The sequence below is a fragment of the Pongo abelii genome, chromosome 13, assembly GCF_028885655.2.
Source record: "Pongo abelii isolate AG06213 chromosome 13, NHGRI_mPonAbe1-v2.0_pri, whole genome shotgun sequence".
In the NCBI taxonomy this organism is placed as follows: domain Eukaryota; kingdom Metazoa; phylum Chordata; class Mammalia; order Primates; family Hominidae; genus Pongo; species Pongo abelii.
The window spans coordinates 115,627,509-115,639,923 of record NC_071998.2 but is presented as its reverse complement, the minus strand read 5'-3'; the positions used below and the strand labels follow the sequence as shown (position 1 = coordinate 115,639,923).

General features: G+C 54.5%; 1 protein-coding gene across 6 annotated transcripts in view; it reads right to left on the bottom strand.

Moving 5' to 3' along the window:
* The window catches only part of NEK6 (NIMA related kinase 6), a 105,032-nt gene that overhangs the window by 19,240 nt on the left and 73,377 nt on the right, over window positions 1-12,415 (bottom strand). For all 6 annotated transcript variants that reach the window (XM_063714424.1, XM_063714425.1, XM_063714426.1 and 3 more), the window contains exon 8: window positions 2,886-2,980. In XM_063714424.1, coding sequence (XP_063570494.1) covers window positions 2,886-2,980 — 95 coding nt within the window. The remainder of the gene's footprint in view (window positions 1-2,885; window positions 2,981-12,415) is intronic.

Sequence of the window (12,415 nt, the reverse complement as noted above, 5' to 3'; positions counted from 1 at the left end):
GGCTGGTAGACAGGCCCGAGGGCCTTCTCTGACTCGGGCGCCTCACCCCAGGGCCTCATTCCTTCCTCACTATGACAAGGTGGGCTGGGAATTCATTCTACATATGGGACACCTGAAGCCCACCCGGGAGGGGCCGACTTGCCTGGATCCTTCCGTGGGTGGGCCCTGGAGCTGGGATTTGGATGAAAGTGAGTTGGTAAGTGAGCTGCCTACACACAGAAACGTGCTCTAATTCAAAATTGTGCTCCCCGACCGTCCATTATGCTGCGGGCATTTGCCCGGGCCTTGGGAGACCTAGAACGCCGTCTCCGCCCCTCAGGATCTGACACCGGGTGAACGATGCCCACTTACAGGTGGGTCTGCATCCCCTCCTCAGACCCTAGGGCAGGTGGGGGCAGGGTGGTGACCCTGGAGCCCTGAGCCCAGGGACAGCCAGGTTAGTAGGTGACATGGGCGTGACTCTACTGCTAGCCTCAGCGACCTTGGTGGCCAGAGTGGCCACCTGCGTAAGTGCCTAGACTTAGAGGAGTCCCAGAGAGACTGGAACTCATGACTCCTCCTGGGGGACACACACCAGCAGCACGGTGGCTCTGTGCCACTCAGCAAGTCTCCTCACGCAGGGCTTTCCCCACCTGGATTTAACATCTTCTCCGTAAAACAACAGGCACGCACCCTCCCAGGGGCAGTTCAGAATGTGCAGGCACACAGGGCCCTACACCAGCAGGTTTCCTCCTGTCTCAGAAGAGTTTGGACTTACATGTCTTATCTCCTGTGGCTAAAGACACTGACTTCCCTCCAAATTCTCTCCTACATCCACTGCCCTCCCCCAAGCTCACCCACACACCCTGCTCCACACTAGCCACCCCAACCCACCCAGGAGAGACGGAGGCAGGGAGGACAAATGGCTTGTCCCCCTTCCACCTGTGGGGCCCTCTCCCATCCACTACACACTCGCCACGGCTGCTCCAGCTAGGTCCTCATTCAAAGAGCTCCTCCTCAACCGATGCCCTGTGGAGTCCTGGAAAGAGCACCTGGCCTGCTTCCCAGCTCTGTCAGGGCCAGACTCACCCACAGACCCTCTTGTCACCCGCATCTGCTGAGCCCCGGGAGAAGGCGTCCCACCCTCTTGTCACCTGCATGTTAAGCCCCAGGAGAAGGGGTCCCACCTTCTTGTCACCCGCATCTGCTAAGCCCCGGGAGAAGGGGTCCCAAGCACCAGTTCTACAAGGACCACACCTCCAGCCAGTCTGTTAAAATGAAATATAGCAGGTCACTGGCTTATAAAGAAAGATGCTGCCAGCCTGGCTAACATGGTGAAACCCCGTCTCTACCAAAAAATACGAAAATTTGCCGGGTGGGGTGGCGGGCGTCTGTAGTCCCAGCTACTTGGGAGACTAAGGCAGGATAATTGCTTGAACCTGGGAGGTGGAGGCTGCAGTGAGCCGAGATTGCGCCACTGCCCTCCAACCCCGGGCGACAGAGTGAGACTATGTCTCAAAAAAACAAAAGATGCTGTGAAGTTTAAACCCTGCAAACAGATCAGAGTTTTGAACTCATAGTCTCAATCTGTAATGTGGGGAGGGGAAATCTCACCACCGAAAGACCCTGGCCACAAGACCCTGGCCATGAGAGCGGCCACGGGTCCCACGTGGCCCAGCGGTGGGCAGCGTAGCCCTCAAGTTCATGCACAAGGGCTGTGAGGTCAGCCTCAGAGTCGATGATCCCAAGGGGACAGAGCAATCAGGCTCTGTGGACAACTGCGCAGCACTCGAGGCAGGCCCTGGACACACTGTCCTGAGCATCACTGCTGTGGACTGTCACCAGCCACAGCAGCTGAGACTGAAGTTCTTTCAGTGCGTCAGCTCCAAGCCAGACCCCACATCTGCTCAAGTCAGCTCCAGGGAAAGCAGAAAAACAATCAGGGTTCCAACTGTAAAACTAAGCCAGGCTTGGTGTCTAACAGCCTGGGGGGGAGTTTCCAGAGCCCTTTCCTATCTGTCATTTATCAGGACTGAGGACAATGTAAGACAGGTGGTCCTGTTCCCATCTTATAGATGCGGAGGGGCTCAGCCAGGTGGATGGAATCCCGGAGCCACCCAGCCTTTAGTGGTCTAGGGGCGGGGGGAGCTTGTGTGGCTGCCAACCTGGACACCGGAGAGCTTAGGCCTCCTTCCTGCCAGCGGCTACAAGAGCTTCATGGCCAAGAGTGGCTCACGCTCCCCACACCCCTCATCACCTGGGGCCCCAGTGTGGCTGGATAAAATGGGTGGGGGGCTTCCATTTATTCTTATTGTCTCACGTCTGGGTTCACCGAAACTCAGAAATGTTCCTGTCCCTTTGTCCAGGCAGGCCACCAGGTCTGGAAGTGGCCATCCCCTAGCTCCATTTCACAGCTCAGGGGAGAGGTGGTGGTCTTTAGGGAGACCCACATTTCTGGGCCTGGAGGGGGTGGCCACCTGTCAGTGGAGAGCGATTCAGGGGCATGAGGCAAGTCTGACTCCTCTCCTGACCCCGGGTGCCCTGCACGGGGCCTGACCCATAATAAACGATGAACAGAATCGCCGGTGTGTTAATGTGGTTACCAGGACGATGGGGGCAGGGGCAGCTGGGGATCAGATGCCTGGCCTGTGCTCCCTCTGTCTTCCCTTCCCGGACCCCGCTCACTGCTGTCCACCCCCTAACAGCCTCCGCCAGCCTGGCCCTGCAGACCAGGCCCCATGTGGGGCTGAGGAGGGTGAAGGACAGGGCCCTGGTGGTACCGATGCCTCAGGTAGATGTGACATTCCTGGGTTCCAACCCTGAGCTGGTAGGGTGAGCCCTGTCCTAACTGGGCACTCCCCACGCATGTCCCACCAAATGCTGCTGAGCCGTGGGCAGAGACTCACCTCGTACAGCAGACAGCCCAGGGACCAGATGTCGGACTTGAAGTTGTAGCCGTTCTCATGGATCCTCTCCGGTGACATGTAGTAGGGCGTCCCCACTGCAACACAGCAAGGGGGGCTGCTTACGCTCCATGTAGGGCAGGGGCAGGGCACAGAGGTGAGGTTGGAGGGAGGGCACACGGGGGCTGGGGAGAGACTGTGCCTCGGTCTCTGAGCAGCCCCTTTCCCTTCTCTGGGCCTGTGCCTTCCTCTGTCAGATGAGCAGCTGGATCAGATTAGAGGTTCCCATGCTAGCAGGGCACTAAACACCTGGGGTGCCGGGGACTTGAAGCAGATTCCCTGGACCCACCGAGACCAAGAATCAGGCTGGGAGGCTGGGCGCCATGGCTCACGCCTGTAATCCCAGCACTCTGGGAGGCCAAGGTGGGTGGACAATATGGCGAAACCCCGTCTCTACTAAAAATGCAAAAATTAGCTGGGCGTAGTGGCAGACACCTATAATCCTAGCTACTCAGGAGGCTGAGGCAGGAGAATCACTTGAACCAGGGAGGCGGAGGTTGCAGAGAGCCAAGATCGCGCCACTGCACTCCAGCCTGGGCAACAGAGTGAGATTCGGGCTCAAAAAAAAAAAAAAAAAAAAAAAAAGAATCCGGATGAGGCTGGAGAGTTGGGGGTTGGTGTTTCTGCCAGCTGCCCAGGGGAAGGGGATGCCTCAGCCCGGCTGGGGGAAGCAACTGACCACATGTCCTTTAAGGGGACTGTCTGAATCCCCAAGAGTCAGGATCAGGCTCTGAAGAGTGAAAAAACCATCACTGTGGAGGCTGACCAAGATCTTCCATGTGTCAGCTCATTTCTGTTCCCAACAGTGCTATGAGGCAGTATCTCCATTTTCCAGATGGAGAAACTGAGGCTCAGACGGGTGAAGAGGTTTGCATGAGAGTGGCAGGAATTAGTTCAAACCCAGACCCTCAGGCTCCAGAAACTGAGCACTTAGCTCTGCCCATGGCCACCCACCAATTAGCCTGTCCAGACTCGGCGTTGGCCGAGATCTCTTAAACAGGATGGAAAAGGCACTAACCAAAAAGGAAACGTGTGTAAGGCACTAAAACTAGGAACTTCAGTTCATCAAACCACACCAGAGTTAAAAGGCAAGCCACAGACTGGGAGAAAATCCTCCCAACACATACACCTGCCAATGGACTCTTTACAGAACATATTTCAAAGCTTCTGTAAATCAATACGTAAGAGACAAACTACCCCCTTATTCAAATGAGCAAAAGCCTCGAACAGGCACTTCACAAAAGAGAATATCCCAGTGGCCAAGAAGCACACGAAGCGAGGCTACTTTTGTTACTACTTATCAGGGAAGGGCAACTTAAAACACAATGAGCGGCCGGGCGCGGTGGCTCACGCCTGTAAACCCAGCACTTTGGGAGGCCGAGGTGTGTGAATTACTTGAGGTCAGGAGTTTGAGACCAGCATGGCCAACATGGTGAAACCCCGTCTCTACTAAAAACACAAAAATTAGCCAGGCATGGTGGTGCACGCCTGTCATCCCAGCTACTCAGGAGGCTGAGGCAGGAGAAACCCTTGAACCCAGGAGGTGGAGGCTGCAGTGAGCCAAGATCATGCCACTGCACTCCAGCCCAGGTGAGAGAGTGAGTGAGACTCTGTCTCAAAACAAAAAACAAAAACAAAAACAAAACACAATAAGGTACAACTACGCACCCATCTGAATGCTTAAAGACAAAAAAACCAAAGTTAAAGAAAAACAAGGTTGGCGATGTGTGGAGCACCTGGAATGTCCACACTTTGCTGATGAGAAGGTAAAATGGTACAACTACCTTGAAAGACCATCAGCTGGTTTCTACCGTGGCCAAACACTGCCAACACTATAACCCAGCAATTCCGCTCCTAGGTAGATGCCCAAATGAGTGCTTCCGTCCATCAAAAGACACAATCAAGAATGTGCAGAGTGGCTTTGTTTGTAATAGCAAAAACTGGAAACAAATGTTGGATCAATTGATAAACTGCAGTCTGTTCACACAATGGGATACTGTACAGCACTGCAAAAGAACAAACCTCAGTTATACACGACAAAATGAATGCAGCTCATGGACATAATGCTGGGTAAAAGAAACCAGGCACAAAAGAGCATATTACTGTATTTCATTTATGTGAAATTCAAGAACAGGAAAAGCTACTCTATAGGAGTGGTGACCAGGAAGGGCTCCAGGAGCTTCACTGTATGTATATTATACCTCAGTTAAAAAGTGAAAGAGGAAAAAGGTGTTAATGGTGAAGATGGGGCTCTGCTGCCAAGAGGGAAGCCAGAGGGCTTCAGGGCCTGTCCTCAGGGTCCCTCTTCTCCCCGCAGGAAAGGCCAACACTGAGGAAATTGTGGAAGGCTGTGCCCTGACCTCCCAGCGCCTGTAGGGTTATCTCTGGGCAGCAGGGCACATATTGGATGAGCTGGAACTGTGCAAAGATGGGAGGATTTCCTGAGGGAGTGAGCTCTCCATCACCAGAGGCATGAAAACCTCAGCAGATGGGCTGATTTAGCAGGTCTGGAGTGGAGCCCAGGAATCTGGTCCTGTAACCTGACATTCTCCTATCAGCCCATTGAGTGGATGGCTATTCTGGAGGCATAGGCTCAGAATTTTTTTTTTTTTTTTTCTAAAACAGAGTCTCGCTCTATCGCCCAGGCTGGAGTGCAGTGGCGCGATCACCTCTGCCTTCCGGGTTGAAGTGAATCTCATGCCTCAGCCTCCTGAGTAGCTGGGATTGATTACAAGCACATGCCACCACACCCAGCTAATTTTTATATTTTTAGTAGAGACAGAGTTTCACCATGTTGGTCAAGCTGGTCTTGAACTCCTGACCTCAGGTGATCCGTCTGCCTCGGCCTCCCAAAGTGCTGGGATTATAGGTGTGAGCCACTGCGCCCAGCCTGGCCTGGATTTTTAAGGTCGCTAAACTGAGAACATTTTCACTGGCCTGGAGACACCATGTCATGTGACAGAGGCTGCTGCTGTCCTAACCAGTCTCTGTGGTGAGCTGGAGTCCCAGCGTGGCAAAGGCTGGCTGAGATGTGGCCTGTGACACGAGGAGGAGGGGACCCAGGACCCTGGGAGGAGAATGGACCATTCAGGGGCTGGACTCAGAAGGCACCGGGCCCAGGCCTCAGGGTTTCACGGTCAGGAGATTTCGGGAAAAACACAGGTAACTTTTAATTTCATGAAGGAAAGGCATTTAAAAAACACAAAGCCCCCAACTGCCACTTAGTGTCAGTCAGTACGATTTTTAAAAGAAGACAGCTTGGCATGATTTAGAAAACCCATTTCTCAAAACTGAGGACAGTTCTTTACAAAACTGAACAAGTTTAACATTTTGAACTTCATTATATTCTTGTTTTGTCTTTCTTCTTCTTTCTTTTTTTTTTTTTCAAGACAGGGTCTCGCTCTGTCGCCCAGGCTGAAGTGCAGTGGCGCTATCTTGGCTCACTGCAACCTCTGCCTCCTGGGTTCAAGTGATTTTCCTGCCTCAGCCTCTCTAGTAGCTGGGACCACAGGTGCATACCACCATGCCCTGGCTAATTTTTGTATTTTTAGTAAAGACGGGTTTCGCTATGTTGTCCAGGTTCGTCTCGAACTCTTGACCTTGGGTATCTGCCTGCTTTGGCCTCCCAAATTGCTGGAATTACAGGCATGAGCCACCACGCCCCACCTAAAATTCTTTGTAGAGAGAGGTTCTCACTATGTTGCCCAGGCTGGTCTCAAACTCCTGGCCTCAAACGATCCTCCCACTTTGGTCTCCTGAAGTGTTTGGATTATAGGCCTGAGCCACTGCATCCAGCCTTGTTTTTCTTATCTGAATGGAGATGGATGAAGAACTACCTCGCGGTTTTTGGAGAGGCTGTAATGGTGTTGGAAATCTCTGCTCCGGGCTGTGAATCCCCAGGGGCAGGACCTTGTTTGTTGCTGCATCCCAGTACCCTGCGCAGGACGGCTCATAGTGGGTGCCTTGTGGGCGTCCGCTTACTGGATGAATGAATCCGCCTGCCTGTAAGCTATGTGGTGGCACATGCCACTGCCCACAATTCTTCCTTGCAGTTGAACACACTGCTTATTTAACTGATGGCTGCTTATTTAACTGATGGCTGCCCGGAGCTCAACTGTCTGAAATGTGATTATTGCTTTATCAGGATACCAAGCTCCTTTTCATGGCAATAATCCCCAAACAACCACAGCAGCCCTCACTTAAAGCGCTGCTTATGAGAAAGGTGTCATCCTCTATGCATACTTGATGAGCGAAGCCAGGGGCTAACCGCTACTCAGCAGAAAGGGCTGTCAGTCAACATATGAATCCATGTGGGGTTCTACTGGGAAAGCAAATTGCAACTTCCAGTAGCAACACCTTGTATATTTTGGTCAGGAGGGAGCAAAAGTAAAGGAACAGGCCAGTGTGAAATGGATGGCTTGTCGTAGCCAACCATGGGATGAAACACACAGTTCTCGGTGAACAGTAGGAACCTCAGGACAAATGTAAGTGGATTCCAGCACCCGGGTGCTATGGATGGATGTGCCTACAGGTTGGACAATGATGTAGGGCTGATGGGGTGCACACAGAGATGGCAGGGGACAGATGGAGGCAGGGAGTCCTGTCCCCAGTGAGAGACACCACTGTCCACTGTCTGGCTAACACCGCACTCTTCAGACCCCTGGCCAAGCCCCTTCCTGTCTGACCCTACAGGCTCTTCCCACCCTCAGTCTCCTCTGCTCACTGTGGATCTGCCTGGGCCTCTGCAGGAGGGATGCTGTGGGGAGAGGTCACCTACACTGGGGCCGGGCTGTGGCCTGGCGCTGCCTTGGCCAGGACCATCGGAAAGCAAGGGCTTGGAGTGCCTGGCCCTCAGCCCGGGTCCGCCCACAGCGGCCGCTCCAGCCCCAGCCCCAGCCTGCTTTTCCACTCGCCTCTGTGCCTTTGCATGTGCTGTTCCCTTTGCCACCTTGCGGGCTCCTTTAAGGTCCCCTCCCCTGGCCAGGGAGAGCCGGCTGCTCAGCAGGACCCAAACATTAGGTTTGTCCCTTTGTTCCGTCACCACCTTCTCCCTCTGCTGGGGCTCCAAGGCAGGCCGACAGATCCCTGTCTCAGCCTGGCTTTATATTGAAAGCCTGGGCACATGGGCAGAGAGAGGTTTGGGGCACCAGGCCTCCGTCCCCTCCTCTCTTCACCCTCTCCTCTGCCACCTCACTGCTCTTTCTGCTTACCCCATTTCCACTGGTGTAAGGAGAAAAGGCAAACACCCAAATGCAATTTGGAGCTTTCTTCTAAGATGTTAGTGTTGCAAATTGCCATCCATTCATCAATCCACTCAACTGTCCAACATCCATAATTGTCTATCGTCCATCCAGCTATCCATCCATCCCCCATTCATTCATCCATCAGTCTGTCCATCACCCATCCATCCAGCCAGCCACCTGCCCACCTCCAACTAAGATTAATTGAGCCTTAATCCTGCTGGGACCTTGCAGGAGTGGGCCCATCAGGAGGCAGGGAGTTAGTTGCCTGTCCCAGGAAGTATTCAGAAACAGCCAGTTGACCGTGTCTATCAAGAAAGGACTGAACTGATCCACACTGCAGCTGAACTGCCTGGAAAGGCTGGTTAAAAATCTGGATCTCCAGTCCAACCCCAGACCTGGGGGCCACAATCTCCAGGGGTGGAACCTGGACCCTGTATCCTTACAAGAGATGTTACTGTTAGTTCCCATCTAAAAGGAGCTGCCAAAAGGCCTCATTCACCCACCTCACTCTCAGACGCACGGTGAGCATCTGTGCAACAGAAAGTAAAGAAAGTGAAGGAACTGGTGAAGCCTTAACTGAGAGAGGCTTGGCCCATCCTGAGCCGGGCAGCACAGGGTCCTCAGGTCCCCGCCTCCCGGCAGGTTCCCCAACCCCCTGACCCAGGGGAGGGGCAGCTCTCCCTTCTATCTTAAAGTCAGGGTGCTGTGTCTCACTGGGGGCAGGGTGGCCCAGACTGCAGCTAGGGCTGTGTGAAGCTACAGGAGCAGATACAGCACCTCTTCCTGTGATGGCAACTTGTCTGGGAATAAGTCACGTAAAGCCTGGTGTCTATGCTGACAACAGCCACTCAGACACTACCGAGCACAATGCCCAACTTGCATGAGTTTTGAAGATAAAACGAAAGATTTCAAAGAAACCCCCAGCTTGCAGGGGGCCACTGGAGGATGCATCCCCAGACACCAGGGGAGCTGGGATTCTGAGGAGGAGTCGGCGAAGCTGGCAGGTGGAGGGGCCTCCACAGACAGGGTCCTGCCCAGGACGACCTCTGTGTGCAGCGCAGCCCGGGCCTTATCCCGGTCCATCTCCCGGCGATGCCGAAACGCAGAGGCAGAGCCCTGTGCAGCCTGGGTTTCCATGTCCCTCCCAGAGACTCCCACCGCCCCCTCCTCTTGGTGGGGGACGGAGCTGTGTGTATGAAAGAAGAGCCTGACAAACCCTGACCTTCCTGGAATCTTTACCTAGAACTCCCAATTTCAAACCCAGCAGATATCAGAGGAGAATGTGGGATCTGAAAGAGCGAGGCTGATTAAAGGGGCCCCGCTTCCCCAAGATGCGCCGATCCTGTCAAAACAAACTTTGCCGTGTTTTGAAATGCTCTCGGTGTTTGAAACATGTTCATTAGCTATGAAAAAGGCAGATTTCACAGGCAGGGGAGGCTGGTGTCTGCAAGCTGCCCCTCTTCCCCAGATGGTGGATTGGAAAGCAGCTGGAGGAACGCGGTCTCCTTGCTGACATCCGTCCAGCCGGCGGGACATCGGGCTGGGTGGCTGTGCCTTGGCACTGAATCCTCCATGGGACAGACAGGGGCAGGTGGGGACAGCAGTGACGTGGAGCTGGAGCTGGCTGGGCTGGACCTGCTTCCTCCACTCTCTGGCTGAGAACAGAAACTCTCTCTCAGCCTCGGTCTCCCCATCAGGAAAACAGAGGGTCCCCCCCGACCTCTGCAGACTTGGTTTCCCTCTCTGGAAAATGAGAAGCAATTGTTGGAGGAGTGTTTGGTTCATGGTGAAGACTAAATGGATTCTCCTACCAGGCTGTATCTTCCACAAAGGCAGGGGCCAAGCCAGCCTTCCCGGGGAATGGCCCAGGCCCAGCACAGATCCTCGTCGAATGGATGAATGAATGAATGAACCAAAGAGCTGGAGTTTACATCCCAGGTCCAGATTGACTCCTCACTTGCTGGCCCCTTAAGGCCCTTCCCTCTCTTCCCCTCCCCTCTTGGCATCAGGCTCATCTCTTCCTAACAGTCTGTGCCCCTGAAAATGCCAGGAATGTGGCAGACCTGTGACTGCCACCCAGGTGTTAGTGCTCAGAACCTCGGCTGAAACTCAGGCCTGAGATCCATCTGCTGAGGCAGGGATTCTGGGCCCGAGGGACTGACAGGATCATTCCCAGGCATCCTGCACTGTTGGGATGGGACGCAGGGTGGAGCTGGGGCAGGACGCAGCCTGGGATGCATCTGCATGGCCCTCCGCGCCTGCACTGACGGGTGTCCCCAGGGATGCCTGGCCATGAAGGTCGTCCATCCACTCAGCAAATGTTCCACAAGGGCCCCCGTGCCAGGCCTGGGCACAGACACATCACAGCGTGGTGTGATCCCCTGCAAGGCAGTGCTGACACACACCATGAGAGGAGGCTCTGTCCTTCCCTGTGGGGCCCAGGATAAGCTCCAGGTCCTCCACCAACACCTGCTGCTGGCGAGGTCAGGTGGGCTTTTTCTCAGGGATGGAGCGCTCAGAGCCTTAGGTGTTCCTCGCACCTGAGGTCTCACTGGGGATCCTCTCTCGACCCCATCCCTGGGCACCCACAACCCAAACCCTCCCTGGGCCATGCTGTAGGCTGATGCCCGGAGAAGGGCTCTTCAACTTGAGCTGATTTCCCGTGGGGCTCTGGTACCTGGCTGCTGGGTGACCACAGGGATGTGGTCTCTTACTTCCCTGGGCCTCAGTTTCCTAATCTGTAAGATGGGATAATAATAAGCCTTGTGATGATTTACAAAAAAGCAAAATGAGCAAAATGGGTTTTTTTTTGAATTTTTTTTTTTTTTTTGAGACGGAGTCACTCACCCAGGCTGGAGTGCAATGGTGCCACCTCGGCTCACCGCAACCTTCGCCTGCCGGGTTCAAGCAATTCTCCTGCCTCAGCCTCCTGAGTAGCTGGGATTACAGGTGTGCACCACCACGCCCGGCTAATTTTTTTGCTATTTTTAGTAGAGATGAGGTTTCACCATATTGGCCAGGCTGGTCTCAAACTCCTGACCTCAAGTGATCTGCCTGCCTCAGCCTCCCAAAGTGCTGAGATCACAGGCGAGAGCCACCATGCCCGGCCAACGAAAAAGCAAAATGTTTTTTGAACTCTTTTTTCTCCGTCTTTAACTCATCTTTTCAGTGAGTTCAGTGGCTACAGAGTAATGAAGTGAGGGCGGCTCTGGGAGGGGTGGGGCCAGTCTGGGCTCCCGGCCACCCTGGGCTCCCTGGGGCTCTGTTTAGAATCACGGAGCCCCACGCCTGCCCTGCCTGCCCACAGTGGGCCCCAAGAGGCAGTCCCACCTGTCCCCTCACCATGCCACCTGGCATGGACTGTGTCTGTCCCCTCGAAAGCTGCAGAATCGCATATCCCCGGCACACAGCCCAGGGCCAGGCAGTTTGCTCAAGGAAGGAGAAGGAAGGTGTTTGCGCCTCAGGGCCAGGCTAAGCCCTGGGAGGCCCAGCAGGGCCCTGACCTCGAGTACCTGATGGGTTCACCCCCAACTAGACTTGCTCCCCCAGCCCCCAAGAGGCAGCACGGGCCCTGCACGGGCCTGGGTGTGACCAGCCTCCATTCCCGCCCTGTCACCCGTGGCTGCCTGTCACCGAGACTGCCCTGTCACTACAGCCGAGGAGCCAGGCTTGCCCGCCCGCTCTCCCAGCCCCGTGATTTGTCTTGCAGCTGCTGCCGTTGCTCGGAGCGAGACACTTGCTTGTAGCTTGTGAGCTGTGTATAGGCAAATCTTTCATTTTTCCTGCATTACGCCGGCGTGTACTGTCACTTAATTTTTATGTATGCAATCCTTCCTGACAAATATGATCTGCTGCCTGGTAATTCGTCTGACGCTCATTCTGTTCCGCGCTCTAATTACGGCTCCTATTTCTGACACCGAGGCAGCCGCTCTGCCACCGCTGGGTACCGCACCTGTCAGCCCGACCATGGCACTGACTAATGCCCTTTCATGCCAGCCTCGTGTTAGCAAATACAGAGGCGGGGAGGGGGCCCAGGGAGGGGGGAAGTGGGAGGAGACCAGATTTATATAAGCCCAGCTCTTGGGTCAGCAGCCTTAGGAGAGGAGGTGGTTGCCGGGGCAACGTGGCTGCCACCACAGCATCCCCACATAGTAGGTGCACATGAGATGCGGCAGATGCATAATTCATCCCCACGCACAGGGTGTGAAGTGTCCCTGGCCCTGTGCCCCT